General features: G+C 40.6%; 3 protein-coding genes across 3 annotated transcripts; all 3 read left to right on the top strand.

Moving 5' to 3' along the window:
* The first annotated feature begins 252 nt into the window (after window positions 1-252).
* Window positions 253-1,994, top strand: LOC137295632 (probable phosphoglycerate kinase). The gene has a single exon (XM_067827086.1). It carries the CDS (start codon window positions 297-299, stop codon window positions 1,545-1,547), a length of 1,251 nt encoding a protein of 416 aa, XP_067683187.1. The 5' UTR covers window positions 253-296; the 3' UTR covers window positions 1,548-1,994.
* Window positions 1,995-5,400: 3,406 nt separating this feature from the next.
* LOC137295803 (universal stress protein YxiE-like) lies at window positions 5,401-15,758 on the top strand. The gene is made up of 4 exons (XM_067827355.1): window positions 5,401-5,511; window positions 12,540-12,620; window positions 12,844-12,950; window positions 13,889-15,758. Exons 1-4 carry the CDS (start codon window positions 5,427-5,429, stop codon window positions 14,078-14,080), a joined length of 465 nt encoding a protein of 154 aa, XP_067683456.1. The 5' UTR covers window positions 5,401-5,426; the 3' UTR covers window positions 14,081-15,758.
* A 2,441-nt stretch (window positions 15,759-18,199) lies between these two features.
* LOC137295922 (toll-like receptor 4) lies at window positions 18,200-20,650 on the top strand. The gene has a single exon (XM_067827500.1). It carries the CDS (start codon window positions 18,200-18,202, stop codon window positions 20,648-20,650), a length of 2,451 nt encoding a protein of 816 aa, XP_067683601.1.

The raw sequence follows: 20,650 nt of genomic DNA, 5'->3' as shown, positions 1-20,650 counted from the left end.
ATGGTGGTTCCATGCAAGCTGGCATCAGATTCTAAAAACGCAATCCCTTTAGCTGTTGTGCTGTATGAGAATTGTGTCAATTGCTAAACATTTCAAGTAAAAAATTGTAAGAAGTAATTTTTGAGTCATTCGATTGAAACTATACAGTTGGGTGCACAGATACGTTTTTATATGCGTTCAAACGTTTTGTGGTTCAACTGGCAATAAGCTAAAATGAATATTGGGATAAAAATCCGTAAATGAAGTATACCCGTGTTTACCGGTACTGTGACCTTGAACTTCATTCACAAGACATCATGGCACTGAACAAGCTCAGCATCGACAAAATCGATGTAAAAAGCAAACGTGTGTTGATACGAGTTGATTTTAATGTGCCACTGAAGGATGGCAACATCACCAACAATCAGAGAATCACCGCAGCGCTGCCTACGATCAAAGCAGCACTGGAAAATGGTGCGAAGTCCGTCGTACTCATGAGTCACCTTGGGCGACCTGACGGTCAACGGAACGAGAAGTATTCGCTGGGACCTGTCGCCAAAGAGCTGGAAAGGCTTCTCGCAAAGCCCATAACATTTCTGAGTGACTGTGTTGGTAAGGAAGTGGAGGATGCATGTGTAGATCCGGCAGATGGATCTGTCATTTTGTTGGAAAACCTACGGTTCCATATCGAAGAGGAAGGAAAGGGAGTCGATTCAGAAGGCAAAAAGGTGAAGGCCGAAAAAGCCGCGGTAGATGCTTTCAGGGCATCCCTCTCGAAACTCGGCGATGTCTACGTGAATGATGCATTTGGCACTGCTCACAGAGCTCACAGTTCCATGGTTGGTTGTCAACTCCCACAAAGAGCTGCTGGCTTCTTGCTCAAGAAGGAACTAACCTATTTTGCCAAAGCTTTGGATAACCCCGTAAAACCATTCCTTGCTATCCTTGGTGGTGCCAAAGTTGCAGACAAGATCCAACTGATTGAGAACATGCTTGACAAGGTACAAGAGATGATCATTGGTGGTGGAATGGCATTCACGTTCCTCAAGGTCCTCAAGGGTATGGACATTGGAAGCTCATTGTATGACGAAGAGGGTGCAAAGATAATTAACAATCTGATGGAAAAAGCAGCAAAAAATGGCGTTCAAATCCATCTTCCAACAGATTTTGTTACAGCTGACAAGTTTGCAGAAGATGCAAATGTTGGTTCTGCTACAGTGTCATCTGGTATTCCAGCTGGAAGTTTGGGTTTAGATGTCGGAAAGGAATCATCCAAGAACTTTCTTGAGGTCATTAGCAGGGCTAAAACGATTGTATGGAATGGCCCTCCTGGAGTTTTCGAATTCCCCAACTTTGCTGAAGGTACCAAGTCTATGATGGATGCAGTTGTCAACGCAACAGAATCTGGTGCAACAACCATTATCGGGGGAGGTGACACGGCAACATGTGCAGCAAAGTACAACACAGAGAGCAAGGTGAGCCACGTCAGCACAGGTGGTGGAGCCAGTCTTGAGCTGTTGGAAGGAAAGACACTCCCAGGTGTAGCAGCCCTCTCTGATGATGTCTAAAGACTGATGTCACTAGAACTTCTATACAGAATAGATTTTCTTTGTGAGACCTCACTCAGATGTCTTATTTCATACATGCTCCCAAATATCTGTACATTTCTGTCACGCTTGTCAGCCCTTGACCAGACTGAGGACATGTTTTATTGTCTTCGTGACCAGTGAATATGTGAAGGAGAGCTGTAAGGTACTTCAGTTCTATCGAAGGTGAAATATTGGAATTGAACCATATCCTTTTAACACCCTTGTGCTTGCTCCATTAATGATACCAGTTACTTTAGTAACTAAGTGCTTGTTTCAACATAGGAGTGTTAGTACTGTAAGTGTTACTTACTGTTAGAACATACTTGTTGAATGTATAGCTACGCACTAACAATTTTTGTTAATCTACTGAACCCTTACTTCTGTTTGTTGGGTCATTTAGGCTCATTAAATATTGACTAAATGAAATGGAAGTTTGTCATCATTTACCTTGTTTCAACTGGAGATGTTTTTGTTGAAAAAGATCAAAATATTGTATGAGCTACAACCAGTTATGTTGTCATGGAAACTTGAAGTTACTTCTGAAATGCAAATGTTTCAGAGCAATTGATCAATTGGCATTCATGTTGGAAACAAAGCATACGACTTTATGAATAACCCCTGCTTGATAGAGGTGTAAGAATTCAAACCGAAGTGTTGCTCTGTGCAATAGACAAGAAGTTGTGATCCATGAAGTGGTATACTGTGATTTTTCATATTTGTGGTAGTGATCTCAAGTACCTACTTCAACAAATTTTGCAAGAAGTGATTGATGAAAAAGCACCAGGACTTCAAACAAGTACAAGTATGTGTTGTTTAGTTTAGATTGTATACTGTCTTGTGTCAGTACAGAAAAATACACATGCATTGTATAACACTATTTACAGAGGGAGCACTTATGATGTACCGAGGCACCAAAGCATCACTTCACCTCTCTCAACCATCTGGATACTGGGCCCATGGGGTTGTCCATATTGAGTAACTGGTAACCAGAAATACTCTCCATACAGGCTCAAACACATTCATTGCTTCAGCATACCTCCCACAGTTGCATAGACTGATGCATATGCTGCTGCTCACTGGCTTGTTTGGTCCAGAGTCGATCATTTTCGTACTGCCAGCATATAGCTTGAATAATGATGAGTGCATTGTTAAAAAACAGTCAAACAAACCAGACCTCCACACTGTTCCAGGCTGATTAAGTCATTTAACACATTACTCATGAGTGGTGATGTGGAATCTTAGTGATTAAAGACATTGCTGATCAAACCCAGGTCTGATTCCCCACTTTGGTTCAGTGTGTGAAACCTAGTTCTGGCATCCACTGTCCTGACATTGCAGGAATATTGCTAAAACGGTGTGAAACCTACTTACTCATTACCCTTGAACCAAATCATGAAGTATCATTGCTGCAAAGAATCCTCTGTGGGGTAAATAAGATATTTATCATGACAATTGGCTAATGAATACAAACATTGGGTAATGAATGCAGTAACAAGAAACTGTTTGCTGCTGAAGTTTTATTCATTATATGCAGAGAAGCAATAACAAAATATATCCTTTGACTCGTTTTAACCATAGTGACCTGACATGACATGACCAGTGAGAGAGAGAGTTCATTTCGATAAAGGTGCATCTGGTCCATTATGCATGGAAGTTAGTGCTACAACAGATTAACTAAGAACCATAACATTTATTTATCATATATAAGTGTTATGTTTAATGCAGTATTATCATGGACATTGATAGCATCAAGGTGATGCAAAATATTGTTTCATTTCTTCTGAGCCTGAAAAATATATTTAACAAGATTGCTCATGATAACATTGACCAAATCCAGGTAAAAAGACTTTCTAAACCATTTATGAATATTCATTTCAATTTGATTTTCAGACTGCCAATTTGTGGATTTTACGGACACTTCATCTAATATTATGATTCCTGTGACATCAGGGCTGTTACACTCGGCCTGTAAAATGGCTGGTTGATGCCTACATACTGTAGAACACCCAGCTAAGACAGCATGATTGGCAGAATATTAGCATGTCAGTTATTCGGCATGTCAGTCCTTCAACTTGTCACTGTAGTATGTCAAAAATTCAGCATGTCACATATCAGCAAGACAAATATTGAGTATGTCGCACCACAACTAAGTCTTAGTATGTAAGGATCAGCTTTTGACATAATCCATAGATCACTCACTCAGCTGGTCTGTCATACAGACCCTGAAACTGACCCTGAAACAAATGTGTCCAAGAAAGCCCACGCAAGTCTAGAATATGTGGCACGATTTTTTCTTTCAAAATGTTACCAGTATATTACATATTTGGCACAGATTTTCTGACTTGGTATATGTTTGTTTTACGCCGCTCTCAGAATATTCCAGCAATATGGCGGCTTCCGAAAATAATCGAGTCTGGAACGGACAATAAAGTGATCAACAGCATGAACGTCGATCTACGCAACTAGGGTACGATGATCTGTCAACCAAGTCAACGAGTCTGGCTAGCCGATCATGTTAGTTGCCTCTTAAGTCTCACGACCAATTCTATAGCAAGATCTTTAGTAAGAATGGGTGAGAATGCAGGTGAATGGGGCGTTGACGCGTGGACTCAATTACCCGAGAGATGAATCCCGCCTCTAGCCCTACTCAGGTACTCGAAAATGATTCATTTCCTTTTGAAAATTGTCACATTGCTACAAAGTTTGACCCGTGGGCACCGCGTACTGCCGTGTACAACATCAGTATTTGAGCAAAAAAATAATTTTGTCCATAAAGGTTCACACATCGTGGTAGTGATTTGTCAGACTGACAGTAATCCGTCACACTAGATGTAGCATTGAGAACAGTGTATGCCCTTAACCCTCAATAGCTGCAGGTACGGAGGGCTCAGAGCCAACGCTTAGTCTCTGAATATACATAATTTTGATTGTTACAAATAAACCTATGCATTTAAATTGAAGATCACAAGGGCTAATCTAGAGTTGCTACATTTAGAGTTTTAGCATGGCGGGGAGGGTTAAGCAGTAGTGCCAGTTGTGCTGCCATTGTCCCTAAGGGAAATCTTATGACAGATTATACGTCACAATACAAGAAATACTCAAGTGCATGTATTGTGTTTTTTGTGAACTGCATGGGAAGTGTGTTGTCAACATGCACTATGCTAACACTGTTGTGTTTGGGCGTTTGAATCAAACATTGTGTTGGTGTGTTTCATCATCCCAGTTTTTCAAGGTTTTTGATAATGTTTCATTTCAATCAAACTCAAAGAATATCGAATAATTTCTATTACATTTTAGGGTGTACCCATACTTTTTGTTTGCAGTATATATACATATAATAAATTACAGACTATACAACACCAAACAACAACTGCAACACATGCAGACATCGGACGCTCGGGTGCTGTTACTAAGCATGCATGCACACATACACACGCACAAGTGTACAATAAGAGAAACAAATCACTCTCTCTCTCACTATATATATGTATGTATGTATGTATGTATGTATGTATGTATGTATGTATGTATGTATGTATGTATGTATGTATGTATGTATGTATGTTCAAATACATTTTAATACTGTACTCTCTTTCAATATTAAACATTTATCTTTATTACAGGGTTATTCTCTCAGTATAATGTTGTGGCCGTATTAAATCCATATGCAGGAAGTATTAGTCAAAAACGGGTCATTCAAGTCTTTTTATAATGTATGGAACGGGTCATTAATCCGAGATCTTTCAGACGACTTGCATATGGTATTATTTGCGAAGCCTTGTAAATCCAACCCTCCGCTTATCGCGGGCGGTATAGCGAGGGATTTGCGCTCAGCGTAGACACTGGCTTTCATGAAACATGGCGGAGAAGGCGGCTTCGAGTGGCTCTCGCGTTGTGGTAGTGGCACTTGACGGGAGCGAGTTTTCACAGAATGCCTTCCATTGTGAGTACACTGGTGTACGAATGATGTATGCTATATCAGAACAGACAGACATTAAACGTCTGCAATATGCACATTAGTCACAGCCAAATCGTCATGTAGTTTCCATACAATTGATATTCAAAAGACACAAGGCAAGGCCGGTGAATTTCACAGATTGGCTCTTCATATTGTCTCATATATTCCTTATGTATTCTCATGCTGCATGCGCTGATCGTTCAATAATATATTACAGATTATCTAACATTTTATATCGTGTTGTTTGGTCCATTTGATATTGATCAATGGACATGCCAGTCCTCAATCTGTACACATTTCCAAGGCAGATCAGGTACCGGATGCCCTAATTGTGAAATGTGCACCTGTCAATCAACGAATTTTCTCCGTATTGTTTTGTTTAGTCACATGCAGTGGAACAACTGGTGTAGGTTAAGCCATAACGCTTACAACGCACGGGGCAGTTTGACCGGAATAATTTTAAACGAACCAGGTTTATTGACCGGCAGACTAATTCGAACGCTGAAAGCTTTGACTGGAGCAGAGTACGGCATGCCAGGCACTGTTGGTATTGGCTTTTAGCGAGCCACCCTGTCGAGTCGAGTTGGTTGAAACTGGCCGACTTACTTTCAATACGGTCAGTTGCGTTTATATGCAAGCTGAGCGAATACGTCATAATATTTTCTAATGCATAGCTTTATTGTCACAGACTGTTTGTTCAACGTTTCGTTTGTATTGTAGCTCTGTTGTTTTATGTCCCAATACAGTCAATCGATATCTACTTTTATAGCAGTGTTTGCAATTATAGCCTTTACCATTTAATGTTCGAATGTGTGGTTTCGTTATTTCTTATTTCCAATGAAATACCATAAACTCGAACAGGCTCAGTTAAACCCTGTTGTTTAGAAATCGACACTCCGCTTATCTCGAACTACGAATAACTCGAACTATTTTTTACTACCTCGAGTTAGCGATGTTGCAGTTTGGACACCTTCATAATTGTCATTACCGACTGTAAATCCACAGCTGGTTGGTAAAACACAGGTCTGAATTTTGCGTGACGCCGGTTTGAGTTTTGTATAACACTCACGCCTCAGGTTTGAGACTCATGCTTTCATTACACTTGTCACGCTCTCGCGATAAAGCTGATAAAAGACACGCAAAACTGAGTTCATATGAAAAATGTGCATATTGACCAGACTCAGACAGGTCTGAACACGTCGTTATCACTGACTTTTCTGAGAAAGGAATGAGCAATTATACCTTGCCTTCAGGGGACGCCTATACCTTCAACCCTACCCAGGTTCTTCCCTGGGCCTGGCCGTGTCTTGCTGTCTTTGGACCCCAGCATCTGAATGTTTTTAATGTTTTTTTGAGCATATTTTAAACAATGATTGAAGGGAATGGACGTACGTCTTACTGGCCGCTTCCATCAGAAACATGAACAATAATGAATGGACGTAACGAATGGACATAATAATATTGACACAAATTATTCATTAATCGAAGCGCTTACTTCATGCAATGCATCAATACATATTATTACACACATTTTTGTTTATAGTATTTGGCAGAGCAGGGTTGCCGTACAGAATGGCATAAATTTTAAAAGAACTTTTGATAGTTCAACGTCTTGCTTCAGATAAAAAGGGTACCTGAAAATGTTTCACATTTCAAAAAGAAATGGCCAGCATCATTCACTGGCTCACCACATTTACATGCTTTAATCTGATAAATTAACACGAAAAAGACAACGGCCTTTAAAGTTGTTTTAGCGCAAAGACAGTCGTACGTTACTGATAATGTATGGCACTTACGACTGTCTTTGCACTTTGCTTCGAAAATCTGGGCCCTGGATGTAATAAATTACAGTGGAGGCTGTCAAAACCGGCTGTCCAGCATAAAATCTCCGATGGCTTGTACATTATCATCAGCTCTACAATCCAGCACTTTGCCTAAACCGGAATATTTCTTCAGTCCCAATGAGTGTCGGTTTAGACAGCTTCCACTGTACATGAATGTCTTAACTTTGTGTGCAGTATATTTGTCTTTCATTCACCAAATAGAAAATAGAACGTTTTAGAGCTATGGCATTTTTTCAGATAACTTTGATTTAAACGATGATAATGAATTTGTACATTTTGTTCTAGAGGAGAGAGCATTACATAAAACTGCAGAGGCATAAATAGATGACATTTGCAGATTTGAGGTGTGAGATTTAAGAACAGCCAAGTCTGTTTTATTTAAGCAAGTTGTATCCCGAAATTGTTTCGAAAAGGTGGAGGTAACTCAATCAGGAAATCAGGAGCTTGCATGTTAACATTTTTGTAAAATGTACAGAGTTTTCTCGAGTTCGTCTATCTTTCAATGGTAACCGTCCAGTTTCATTATACTAACTATTACAATTCTTGCTGCTTCTTGTAACTTTTCAACATATGTCAATTTTGGGATTGCATTTTCTTAGTAAAGTGCAAATTCTAGTACTTTTTTAGTTGAATCCCGGGATTAGAACCTGCATCCTCAGAGTCAGGTAGCTAATCGCCAGCACACAAAGTCAGCTGCCTAACCCGCTCAGCCACCGCGACTTCCACAAGTACGAGAATTTGTACTTTACTCCGAAAGTGTAATCACAAATATGACATATGTTACGTTTGACCACTTCCTAAATGTCATTGTGTAATCGTAACTTATCAAGTTCATCATAAAGCTAGGGCAATTACCCCATATCTCAGATGCTATTGAAAATAGGCCCTAATATACATTTCATACATACTAAAAAGGATATCTCTAAGTAATACGTATTATTTAATGTCTTGGGGTTGGCAACTCTGTTTACGTATGTAATTTCGTACATCGGCACTTTGGCCGTTATTACTGTGGTATCTTGGGCGGGTCAGCTGGAATGGCTAGGGGCAAAGCAAAGACGAAAGGGCAGTGTTTTCCTAGAAACCCTCGATCTTTCTTAACTCAGTACAGTCATTTTCCATGTTCAACAATAAACAGGACGGTGGGGGTAGTCTTGTGGTTAAAGCGTTCGCTTGTCATGCCGAAGACCCAGGTTCGATTCCCTGCGAATGCAAAATGCGAAGCCCATTTCCATTGCTGTGATATTGCTAAAGTGGCGTAAAATTAAACTGACTCAGTTTGTGGTAAGCACCAAGTGTCTTGATAAAGATATCACCTACGAGATCTGCTTTCAACATTGACACATAGGTATTTTGTGCAGATTTCTGTAGACTGTTAAGAAAATGCACATTCGTTGCATGGATGGTGATGTTACTGGTTGTCCTCTTGTGGCAGACTGGTTGTTGATCTGGTACAGTTTCTAATTCCTGGAGTTCGTGTAAAAATTCAAGGGGAAGACGTACCGCCGCGCGTCGACATTTTCTTCTAATCCTTCACGTGTTTGAGACTTTACAGCTGGTTCCATGGGTTTGTTTAGTCTCCAGACTAACCTCGCCAGTGTGTATGTTCACGTACTCACACAACACTCGTTCTCAAAAAGGACCAGCCCCCTCCTTTTAGCATAAACATTAACTTGCGTTCATCGTTGTGGTTAGACCGCTTTGAGGGACGCGGACCTGGGCATTCATTACAAGTGGCGGGATAGTGGTTAGAGTTGGGCTTTGGGGTATTTTTGAACGTTATTTATATTTCTGTTCGTTTATAACACGGAACCGTGAAGATCCCGTTTGGAAATGATCTTCGGCAATCTCTTCTTGTTGGTGTCGGGGGCTCGGAGAAACATAGAGTCGGTTATGACAGTTATTTATGTGGTTTGGTTTATAAGATACCGCTTAGAATCGGTCTGCAGCAAACCGTTGTCGTAAGATGCCGCTAGTGGGATTGTCGGCAAAATATGAAACGGTCCTAACCCCAACAGATACGACGCACAATTCAACTCAACTTTACTGTTATTAAATCGCGAGTTCGGGGAATTAGCTCGCTTGGCAAGAGGTATGACTACACCAACCCACACACTACACAACACCTGGGTAAAATAAACAAGGAGTTTGCTACAAGGCAGTTACAGGATGATTTACAAGATCATTCAATAGAAATATGTTACAATTATAGTTATCAATCAGCTTTCAAAGAAAACAAAAGCACTGTACGTAGATTCGTTGTGCATACTAGATTTCTCATGAAATACATTCAAAAGAATAGAACGTAATGTCATTGTTAAATACTCTACACATCAAGCCAGAGGGCGTTTATACAATATACATTGTACACAGTTACAAAACAGCAGAATATTCACCAAGTAATACAACATCGTTGTTATTGTGAACTTGAGATTGTGTCATTCAGCTGGACCAAAGCTTCAATCCTGAGTATATGCCACGAAGGAATACGTGGCGCGCTCGTGTATTGACCATCGTGAACTACAAACAGCCTAAAACACCTGGTCTCCGAGAGATGCAGGTCATGGATTAAGTCTCATGTTCGTTATCACTGTGACCCTTGACAGGTTTATCACTGAGGAACGTGGTCAGTTGGTCTGTAAATTTCCAGTTTTCAATAACAGATACCGCTATAAAATACTGGTAACACTTTGTCCCGTGTAAATACTATGATACTTGAGCAGTCCCTTGTAGAGTCAAAACGAGAGCGTTGATCGTGACTGGGATACGATGATTTGTGATTTAATTAATGTTGTGTCAGTTGAAGCGTGAGCAGAAGTGTTTCCAAAAGACGTATATTAATAAAGTTGTATAAACATTTGTATGGAAGACCCAGAATTGATTTAATAGATATGGCTTGTTATCTCTCTCTCACACACACTCACGTAAGCTCGTTAACCCTGTTTCCTGTCATCTGCTGACAGAATCCTGAATGGGTTCATTATGCACTGAATAATCATTGATGCTGATGCTGCAATTCAACCACTTCTCCATCCACCGTTTTCATCTCGCCTTCCCAACAGACAGTCCCGTTCGCGTCTGTGAGCACTTTCTGCAACATCATTGATTTCTCTGGGTAATCACTATTGGTGACATTACAGTGGCACAACAACCACTACCAGCTAATTACGTTCTGTTTCCTCGACTGATTTCTGGCACTCATCCCGAATCTGTTGTTTGCTGTGATATACTAATTGCCTCTCCCAGAACATCCATCTTGTTGTCATCTGGTATCTGGTTCTTGCAATGAAAATCTGATTGTTTAGCAGGTGAATCCCATGGTTTGCACGACTTGTACGTGTCAATATTGACATGTAAACCATGGTTCAAATGTCATCGTGACGTCGGGTTATTGTGACGTTCCTTCAAAGGATGTATTTTATCATATCATATATCATAAACTCGGTTTGTTGTATCGTGAATAATTATTTTTATGTGTATACAACCTCTTTATTTTGTGTAGGCGTCTATTCGGCATAGATTCTAATGTCGTTTTCTATACAATAGACAGGCAAATACTGTTGTATATACCTTGTATCACAACTCTCGTTGGTATTTGTTTGTGTGGCATTATAAGGTGTTATACTTTCTTTTGCTCGCTAGTTTAAATAAGTTTTATTACATGAAGGGGAAATGCACTAATTTCCATGAAAGGTTTTGACGGACATACAGACACACAGAGCTCCAGCACAACTGCTCAAAGACGCTTTGATTTTAAGTTCTCTTGATCATTGTCGACGGTACGTCGAGTTTCAACTCCTTGGGGATCATACAGCTCTTGCAGCAATCAGGAACACTTAGTTTACGTTCCTTTGCCATTCATAGCTGTGTGGACGAGGACAAGTTTACTATGCGCTGCTGTATCCGCAACTAGGTCATGGCACGTATTCCTGTGAACACCATCTGATCATTTACCAACGGATTCGCGGGTTCTTTTGAGTGCATATGGTTTTGATATCACCGAAATAGTGCACGCAGATTTGACTCCAAGTTTTTATAACATCCGGTCACAGGTGGGTCCGATCCCGGCATCATAAATAGTTCGTGTCCCCTGTTTATGTAGATGGTAGTGTCCGAGATGGTAGTGCCCGAGCTACTCCATTCCTGAAAAATAATGGAGCCGAGGTGTAGCGTTCGGTCTTCACGCCGCAGGCCCAGGTTCGATCCTCCCCACCCCATAGGGGTACAATGTGTGAAGCCCATTTCTGTTCCCCTGCCGTGATATTGCTGGAATGTTGCCAAAAGCGGCGTAAAACAAAAGGCACTCCTGCTTTGTGATCTGCCAGCTGGTTCTAACAGGCTAGATGACCAGGTTCGCCCATGGGTCATAGCAACTAGGTCAAGTAACCTCGTTATAACGCTGACTGACCGCCGTTCTATTGACCTCAACAACGGAGTATCTTTCACGAATAAGTAATCCCTATTGGTCACACTTACATTTTCCCCTCGATCCTAATCGGGGATGATAACATGTTCCGTGTTAAGCTGTACGGTAAGGCATCAGAACTGGCTGTGCAGAGTTGCGTCCCTTCAGCCCACCATCGTTAATGTGTTAAGTGTTAAGAATAGGCCTAAGGACGTCGACGGCTACCAACGTTTCGAGAATAGCTAGCCAGGTTTTTCGCAAACGTGAAACAACATCTAACACGTGTAGCACCTCGGGCGGCCCTTTTCCATCAGACAACGGGATATATCTGGAATACTCGTATTGATTAACTCAGTGCACTATTTATTCAACTGCGGCTTTTTTTTTCATTTAGAGTGAGTGTTTTTATTTTTACTCTAAATTCATATATTATGGCTATATGGCGACGGTCTGTAAATAATCGAGTCTGGACCAGACAATCCAGTGACCAATAACATGAGCATCGATCTACGCAACTAGGATAAGATGACATGTATCAACCAAGTCAGCGAGTCAGACCATCCTCTCACGACAAGCATGGCTTCAAGTTCTAACCGATCTTCACGGGTCCTCTTTACTTTTTGAGAGAAAGGAGTCGTGAACTTTCTCTCCCATTACACGACAGTACAAAGTGTTCTGGGATTGTGATGTGAAATTTTGTGGAAATTTTGTGGAAAGCGTCATTTATTCAAGTACACTCACTCACTCACTCACGCTTGTTTCAGGGTACAAACAACATGTCCACAGGCCTGACGATTTCGTGATCGCCGTCCACTCGCCCGAGTATCACCACTGTCTAAGCGCAGGTAGGATTCTCTGACATTCTTTTTTATGAGTAGGCGAAGATGATGAAAAATGATGACGATGATGATGGTGATGATGATGATGATGATGATGATGTAAGACGCTGATGAAAGACAAAGATGAATGGACAAAGAGAATGAGGTGGTCGAGGAAAATGATGATGATGATGGTGGTGATTCACAGGGGATGATGAAGGATGTCTTAGTGATGTTGTCACTGTTGCAGGCCATGAGCGTCCAGACATCAAACAGGTAGTGGATCAGATGGAACAGGAACAACAGAAAAAGAACAAGATGCTTGAGGGATTCAGTGCCCTGCTCTCGGACGCCGGGGTAAGTGCGTGCATGCGTAAATGGCGTGTGTGCGTATTGGAAATATGCTTGGTGCAGTAAATTAAACTTTTTTATGTGCAACATTATTCGCAGCGATGGTTGAGAATGTAAACGTACTTGGGGAACATCGTGCGGACCCAAAACTCAAGAGATATTCCATACTCCTACCGTAGTGAGGTAGGGTAGCCTTGTGGTTAAATAGTTCGCTTGCACGCCGAAGTCTTCACTCGGGTACACATGTGACGTCAATATCAGGTGATACGATTTTCCAAACATATCAATTGTTTTCATGTCACTCCTAAGGCCCGGGTTCACCCCTACCTTCTTTTCCATGCCGAAAGAAGCGAAAATGTACGGAGAGGAACAAGACACAAAAGGATGCAGTCACAGTAGCGTAAATAGTGGAAAATAGTGAGCGAATGAGTGAGTGAGTGAATGAGTGAGTGGGCGAGCGCGTTTCCCCCCGCTTTTTAGCAATATTCCAGCAATATCACGTTGGGGAACACCAGAAATGAGCTTCACACATTGTACCCATTTGGGAATTGAACTCGGTTTTTCGCTTTAACTACTAGGCTATCCCACCACCCCGTGTTGAAACACAAAACGACACATCGTTGACAGTGAGCAAGGGGACCGTGTCAAGTCCGTAGAAATGCCAATTCCGTTTACGGGATTAACATCCCTTTCGTGAAATGATTTAGGGGGTGGCTGCAGACAAAATGTATTATAACCACATGGGAGGCGGGGTAGCCTTGTGGTTCAAGCGTTCGCTCGTCACATGGAAAACCCAGGTTCGATTCCTCAGACGGGCATAATGTGTAAGGCCCATTTCTGCTGTCCCCGCCTTCATGTTGCTGAAATATTGCTAAAAGAGGGATAAACACTCACTCACTCACTCCCTCACTCACTCCCTCACGTATTTCTGCGTTTTTTGACAGATGACAGGCAAGGTGAAGAGCGTGATCGGCAATCCAGGGGAGGTAATCGTGCGTATTGCCGATGAAGAAAACGCCAGTATGATTATCACTGGGGCGCGAGGAATAGGGAAGATCCGGAGGACGCTTCTCGGCAGCGTCAGCGACTACATTGTACACCATTCTCATGTGCCAGTTACAGTGTGCAGGCGGTGACCAACTTCCTATCTCGGCTTTACCGGAGTATATATGAAATGGGAGAAGCAGGAGCTGAGTCTACATCCCAGATGTTTAGAGTTTATATGTTGTATGTCGGAATTGCACCTGGTAATAAAATAGGAACATATGCCACCAATATTCCGTCAGTTCATGAATTCAAATCTTCATATATAAAGTCATGTTTAAAAAGTGGCAGACCCAGTGCTAACGAACATTTCGGGATATCCGATTTCGACTTGTAAACAGTTTTACAACGTTTTCATGGCATGGCAACATGTTGAACCTAAGGGTTGAGAGTCGACTTCGTTTTAGCCAACAATTCGACATATCGGATCTCGATGCCTGGTCAGTTCCACTAATATGGCAACCTTATTTAGACTTGACTTAAGTTAACCACATAATGATTTAATTTCACATGGAGTTATTTGCATTACGAAGCTTCCTCACTCTGGTTAAGAGTCGACTTCATGAATGGTGATTGTTCGATTGTTCGATTGTTCGATATAGGTTTGTTATTATGCGCTTTAGTGTGATAAATGGTTAGAAAGGGTCCACAGTACTTACTTGTACCATCCAAAGAGCACTTGGGAATTGCGGATTACTGGTACCCAGACAGTGTGTGTGTGTGCGCGCGTGCGTGCGTGCGTGCGTGCGTGTGTGTGTGTGTTTAACGCGGCTGTTAAGACCGTGCGTATTTTATTTAGGTGGCTCTCATCTTCGATTTTAACCAGTAAGAGAGCGGGCAGAAAAAAGGAGTTATAGTTTCTAAAATGATTTCCACTGATTGCATATCTATTATTTTAAAATAAAATGTTGATAGTTGCCTTTAAATAAATTCATTAAGTAGATCGAGCTGCTTTGTTTCCGAAACACTTGTATAGTAAATTTAGACGAAGACAGATTTAGCTGATCTGTTTTGACCAGGAGAGAGTAAGAGAGTGGGGTTTTTTTTGCCGCTTTAAGCAATTCTCCAGTAATATCTCAGCAGGGGAATCGAACGTGGGTCTTCGGTGTGACAAGCAAACGCTTTAACCACTGGGCTACCCAATCGACCCAGATTAGAAAGAAAGACCTACGTATTGTAGGTCTAAGTAGTTAATAACTGTGGAGAACCCGAGTGAAATTCGGATGGATTGTGGGGTGTGGGATATGGGATGTGGGAAGTGTGGCGTGTGGGGTACCGTGTGTTGGGTGTGGAGCGTGATGTACTGGGTATGCCAAGTGGGGAGGGGATTATAAATATTCGTTTATTTGAAGAACATTACATATCAATCTTTCGGAAATATCACTGTTGTAAAATCAATTGTTAAGAGGACGCATTGACGTCATTTTGTTATGTCATGAACGGCAAATTACGTGATATCGCATATATTTTAGGATGTGACTGTGTAACACCATATCACTTCAAATAAGCAGTTCCACACATACTAATTGTTGTAAAAGTTAATTACAACTTTTTACAATACAATAATTTTATACTGTTTCTCTAACATTCACCAATATCAAAGGTTAGGGGCAATATAGTGCAGTTTATCACAGTGTAGTCGTCATTATTGTCTCTTGACGTAATTAGATATAGGGGTGATATCATTGCGTGCGGAGTTATGCCAAGTTATTATGTTGTTGACTTCATGATGATTAGTGTCGGTGACTTAATAAATGTCACAAATACTCACTCGATGTTGCTTGTTACTATCAACATGCGCGAGATCATGACAATAGTTTACAATCCGTGTCCAGCCTGGACATGAAGAAAAACATAGAAAATGTTTGATTAGGAACTTTATGTTGACTGAGCATCAGTTTCCGGTTCAGAAGAAATTGTTTTCACCTGCAGACCATACGCTTGTATTCTCCAGTTACCAATGGCAACATAATGGAAACAAGGAGGTAGTATATATATGTGTGTTTATCTACAATCAAGGAGATGAGAAAGAGCTAAACGTCCCATTTTCATTCATTTTCCTGGGGACGGTTCATTTAAATCTGGACATTGCCCATTTTACACTGTTATTTGTGATGTATTACACGTATACTCTTAGAAAAATAAGGAGAGGAACTTCATATTTGATTCACGTTTGGAACTATTGGAAGAAATATCGGAGTCAATCAATGTTGATAAAAATGAATGTTTTGAGAGTGAATCGCCATTTGCGTTTCCATATGGCTATAGTTCTGTGTACAGAACATGAAACATTCGCTCTTGAAACATGACTGGACTATGACATGAAATTTGCATTTCTAACTAAATATTTACACAACAAATATATGTCACATTGTGGATCAGAGTTTGCAAAAGAACTCTGAACTTTAACTCATATTCTTTCAGCTCATTTTCTCGCTCTACGACAGGAGTATTCTTTAGTTCTTGCAACAGGGAAGTGGGATTCATGTTTACAACTTTACGAGTTAATTTGCTCAAGAGCGGACTGTGCTGTAAGCGAGTGACCAGGATATTAAATTGATTTCAACAGTCAAGGAACCACGTTTGCAACGTCAGGACGTCACTGCTGGTGAGTAGATATCAGTCTCACTTGTAAAAACTCTGAAACAACTTATCTTCGAAAAATCGTCTACATTACTGTTAAGAAAACGATATTGGAAACGTTTTTTCTTCAGTTGAGCATGTTTTGGTGTTATTGTGGCTTAGATGTGGAATCACAATGCGAGAAAGAAACGGTACTGTTCTACAGGATTAATCCTTCCAGTATATCGCTTAATTACACGCGCAGTGTCAATTTGCTATTTCTATATTATTATAATTATGAAATATAACGGTTTCACTATTTTCATGTGCGAGTACGCACACTGTAAGATGATAAACATTGTAAACTGTGGTTCCAGGTAATAGCAGCTACTCACTCCAAAATCAATGTTGGTCACAAGAGCCTACAGTCACCTGTCTTGCAATCTGTTTTAGTAAGGTATATATGAATTTTATGAAACTAATAACTGAATTGTCTTGTCTGAAGTATATAATTATTATACCACCCTCATATATACCACCGGCAAAATAAGGGATATGATAAAATGATCATAAAACTATTTCAATGATAAATTTATGTAAATTTATACTTGTAAATCAAGAAATGCTGTGAGCTCAATGTTTGCACGAAATTCCCGATATACTATCTAGAGCATGACTGACCATGGCATTGCCCCCATTTTGCTAGGAGAGCTCCCTCAGCCACTACCCGAAAATATTTATTTCGAATGAAAAAGGACATGACACAAAATTTCCAAAACATATAAGAGGACAGTCCAGTTCCCACGAGCACACTGTTACCTTGCCATCCACGTTTTCAATCATCCTTTAATAGGAGGCAAATCTTAATGCACTAATGCTCTGGTGTATCGCCAGTGGAGCACAGCCTATTGGCGGGGCTGCCTAGACTAACCGAGACTTATTAATCATGTGCTTAACTAACTTGCAATTCCCCTGTGACTTTCCCTGTAGCTAGCCTCTATACTGTTCATCTTTGACATGGAATAGACTACACATTACGATACAACACCGAGGTATTGTAAATGCACATCTCACCGTTACAGTCAAATCATAGGTTCCCTTTCTCTAGAATCACTTGCATATTGCTGAGTATGCCGTTGGTTCTCTTGCAAAACTGCAATGAAGTACATCTATGCCATCTCTGTGTTTCCTGACTCAATATCCTATTCAGACAAGAGAGAATGACATGGCAAACTTCTTTCTATGTGTAGTGACTCAGTCAAGTTGGATAATATTAGTAATTCGCCTTTTGTATTACAAAGATCCGTTACTGGTTACCGAACAACATTTGACCAACTTTTATGGTCCTTGGGCAAAACCATAACAATATGCTTTGAAAACGCCTTCAACAAATCTTCAATCACTCACGCCATTCCGTACAAACGTGTTGATATATCATCATAATTGTGACTGTTATTCAGCTTTACCTTTTCAATAGCTAATATGTTCGCTGTTCCCTGGCAGTAACAAGTACAGAAACTACCTGGTTACATCTGTTTCAAAATCCTCAATACAAAAAATATTTTTCTTTCAGAAATAGTAAGACGACTACACCAAAGAATATTCGGTCTCGATCATATGCCGAACATATTCAACTGAGCATGTTGAGAATGGCGAATCTACAACCTTCAAAGCTGATATTTACATGTATTTTCAACATCCCGCTGGTAGCAATGATTTCTGGTCAGAGTTGTTCCCCTTGTACTTGTACCATCGGCCACCACCGGGTATACGTGAACTGTTCAAACTTAAATCTTACACAGGTTCCATGGGGTTTACCAACATCAGCCACAGTGCTTTGTCTCGATGGCAACAGCATAACAACAATAGGCCCAAAGGTATTTTCAACAATGAGAAATCTCCAAAGTCTATATCTTGAAAGAAACAACCTCAACACCCTGCATGAACTGGCTTTTTATGGTCTTAACAACCTTGTCACCCTAAGCCTAAAAGGCAATGATCTAAAGCTGGATCCAAAAACCTACAAAACAAATCTGTTCAAGCCTCTACATAAACTTCAGGTTCTTAACATCCAGTTCAATCAGCTGACAGCATGGCCTGGAGATGACAGTGGCCCTGCAACATATCCTGACGCAGCCTTTCGGTATCTAGCAGAACTTACTCATCTTTACGTTGATGGGCGTCCGGCAGACTTTGGACCAGGATTTGCCAAACTTAAGAAACTCTCTCTTCTCGCCTTCACCCCATATACCAACTACTGCAAACTGACCTTGCAAAACTCAACTTTTCTAAATGTACCCCATGTGGAATATCTGTACATGTCCTACTGTCAAATCAGAGAAATCGTACCTTCAACATTTTCACCTTTTTACCGTATCCATACAATTGATATATCAGAAAATTGGGATTTAGGATTTCCTGAATTCGTTAAAGCAACGTATGGCCTACGTGATTCTACAATACAAATTCTGAAAATGAACCATATAACTAAATTATCCCTATCCTGTTATCAACTGCGGGTAAACGATTTTGTGCATCTAAAGAATACCTCACTGCGTGAACTTGACATTTCTGGCAATGGAGTCATTGATTTCGAAAAAGGAACCATGTTAAATTTACCCGAAACTCTAGAGGTGTTGTCGGCCCGATGGAACAGGTTTTATAATGGCCCATACTTGTCTGAAATGACACAACTAAAGGCACTTCGAGTTCTAGATATCTCAAACCAGAAAACACTACAGAAAGGGAATGGGATCGCTACATTCAATTTTCCACCAAACCTTCAAGTACTGAAAGTGTCATTCTGTTGTTTAAGAATGGTTTTAATGGGGGCTAAAGTGAAGAAAAACGATTTGAGGGCCATTTCTCTAAATGGTAATTTGATTTCTTCTGTTACAGGTGTTGTTATTGGTTTTGAAAAAGTTGAACATTTTGATTTCTCTGACAACATAATGGAATGGTTTCACTCACGTTTCTTTAATGTTAACAATAGTCTGACACATCTCAACCTTTCAAACAACTTTCTCGGAAATGTTATAGCTTCTGATGAAAAGGGTGATATTTTCAGTTACATTGTGAATTTGACAGATCTAGATATATCTCAAAACAGAATCAGTTACTTACCAGAGGCTCTCTTTAGAAATCTAACAAACATACAATTTCTCAGAATTAATAATAACATCATAAGAACAACTGCTGCTCAACTCAAACACTTGTCACATCTAAAATTATTTGATTTAAGTCATAACCAACTTCTCGAAATGCCAGTCAAGACTCTAGAAGAACTGGACAAACTGTCAAATGTTTCAATCCGTCTGAGAGGAAACCCTTTCAGATGCATGTGCTCATCGCTGGAATCACTCCGGTGGATGAACAAAATCGCTGATAAAGTTGAGGACATGGAATCACTGACGTGTCTTTCTAAAAATGGGATGGTCAACAGCTTTAGAAATCTGGAGTCTATAATAACAGGTTTAGAAAAAGGATGCAGCTCAAATGTTATTACTTCTGCCCTGACAGTGTCCAGTCTGTTAGTGACAATGGTCGGGATAGGGTTAGGGGCAGGGTATCGACACAGATGGAAACTGAAATACCTGTACTTTGTTGGGAGAAGAAAATATCGGGAACTGGAGACGTCTGACCAAGATGACCTAGAGTATCAGTATGATGCTTTTGTGTCATATGCAGACACAGACAGATGCCTCGTTATCGAGAGTATGATATCGGAACTGGAAGACAAAGGAGGACTTCGATTGTGCATCCATCATCGGGATTTTCTTCCGGGGGAAGTAATTGCGTCCAACATCGTTAACGCGATCCAGAATAGCCGCAAGACCTTGATCGTTTTGTCTCCTTCTTTCCTGAAGAGTCACTGGTGTGAGTTTGAGTACAACATGGCCCGGATGGAGGGGATCTCAAGAAGACAGAACATCGTGCTGGTTGTGCTTTATCAGCATGTTGACATGAAGCATCTCCCCAAGGACATGGCAGTGATGTTGTCCAACAACTGTTACTTGGAGTACAATACCGACGTGTATGGCAGCGTTGTATTCTGGAACAGACTACGTGAATCTATTACTACAGTTAACATGATTGAATGA

Source organism: Haliotis asinina, chromosome 9 (assembly GCF_037392515.1).
Source record: "Haliotis asinina isolate JCU_RB_2024 chromosome 9, JCU_Hal_asi_v2, whole genome shotgun sequence".
Classification (NCBI taxonomy): domain Eukaryota; kingdom Metazoa; phylum Mollusca; class Gastropoda; order Lepetellida; family Haliotidae; genus Haliotis; species Haliotis asinina.
The sequence above is the reverse complement of the archived record's forward strand: the minus strand, read 5'-3'. Positions and strand labels throughout refer to the sequence as shown.

Coding starts and splice junctions, on each gene's coding strand:
- LOC137295632 (XM_067827086.1), top strand. CDS start 297: ATGGCACTGAACAAGCTCAGCATCGACAAAATCGATGTAAAAAGCAAA.
- LOC137295803 (XM_067827355.1), top strand. CDS start 5,427: ATGGCGGAGAAGGCGGCTTCGAGTGGCTCTCGCGTTGTGGTAGTGGCA. Junction 5,512..12,539: donor TTCACAGAATGCCTTCCATT/GTGAGTACACTG, acceptor CGCTTGTTTCAG/GGTACAAACAACATGTCCAC. Junction 12,621..12,843: donor TCACCACTGTCTAAGCGCAG/GTAGGATTCTCT, acceptor TCACTGTTGCAG/GCCATGAGCGTCCAGACATC.
- LOC137295922 (XM_067827500.1), top strand. CDS start 18,200: ATGGCGAATCTACAACCTTCAAAGCTGATATTTACATGTATTTTCAAC.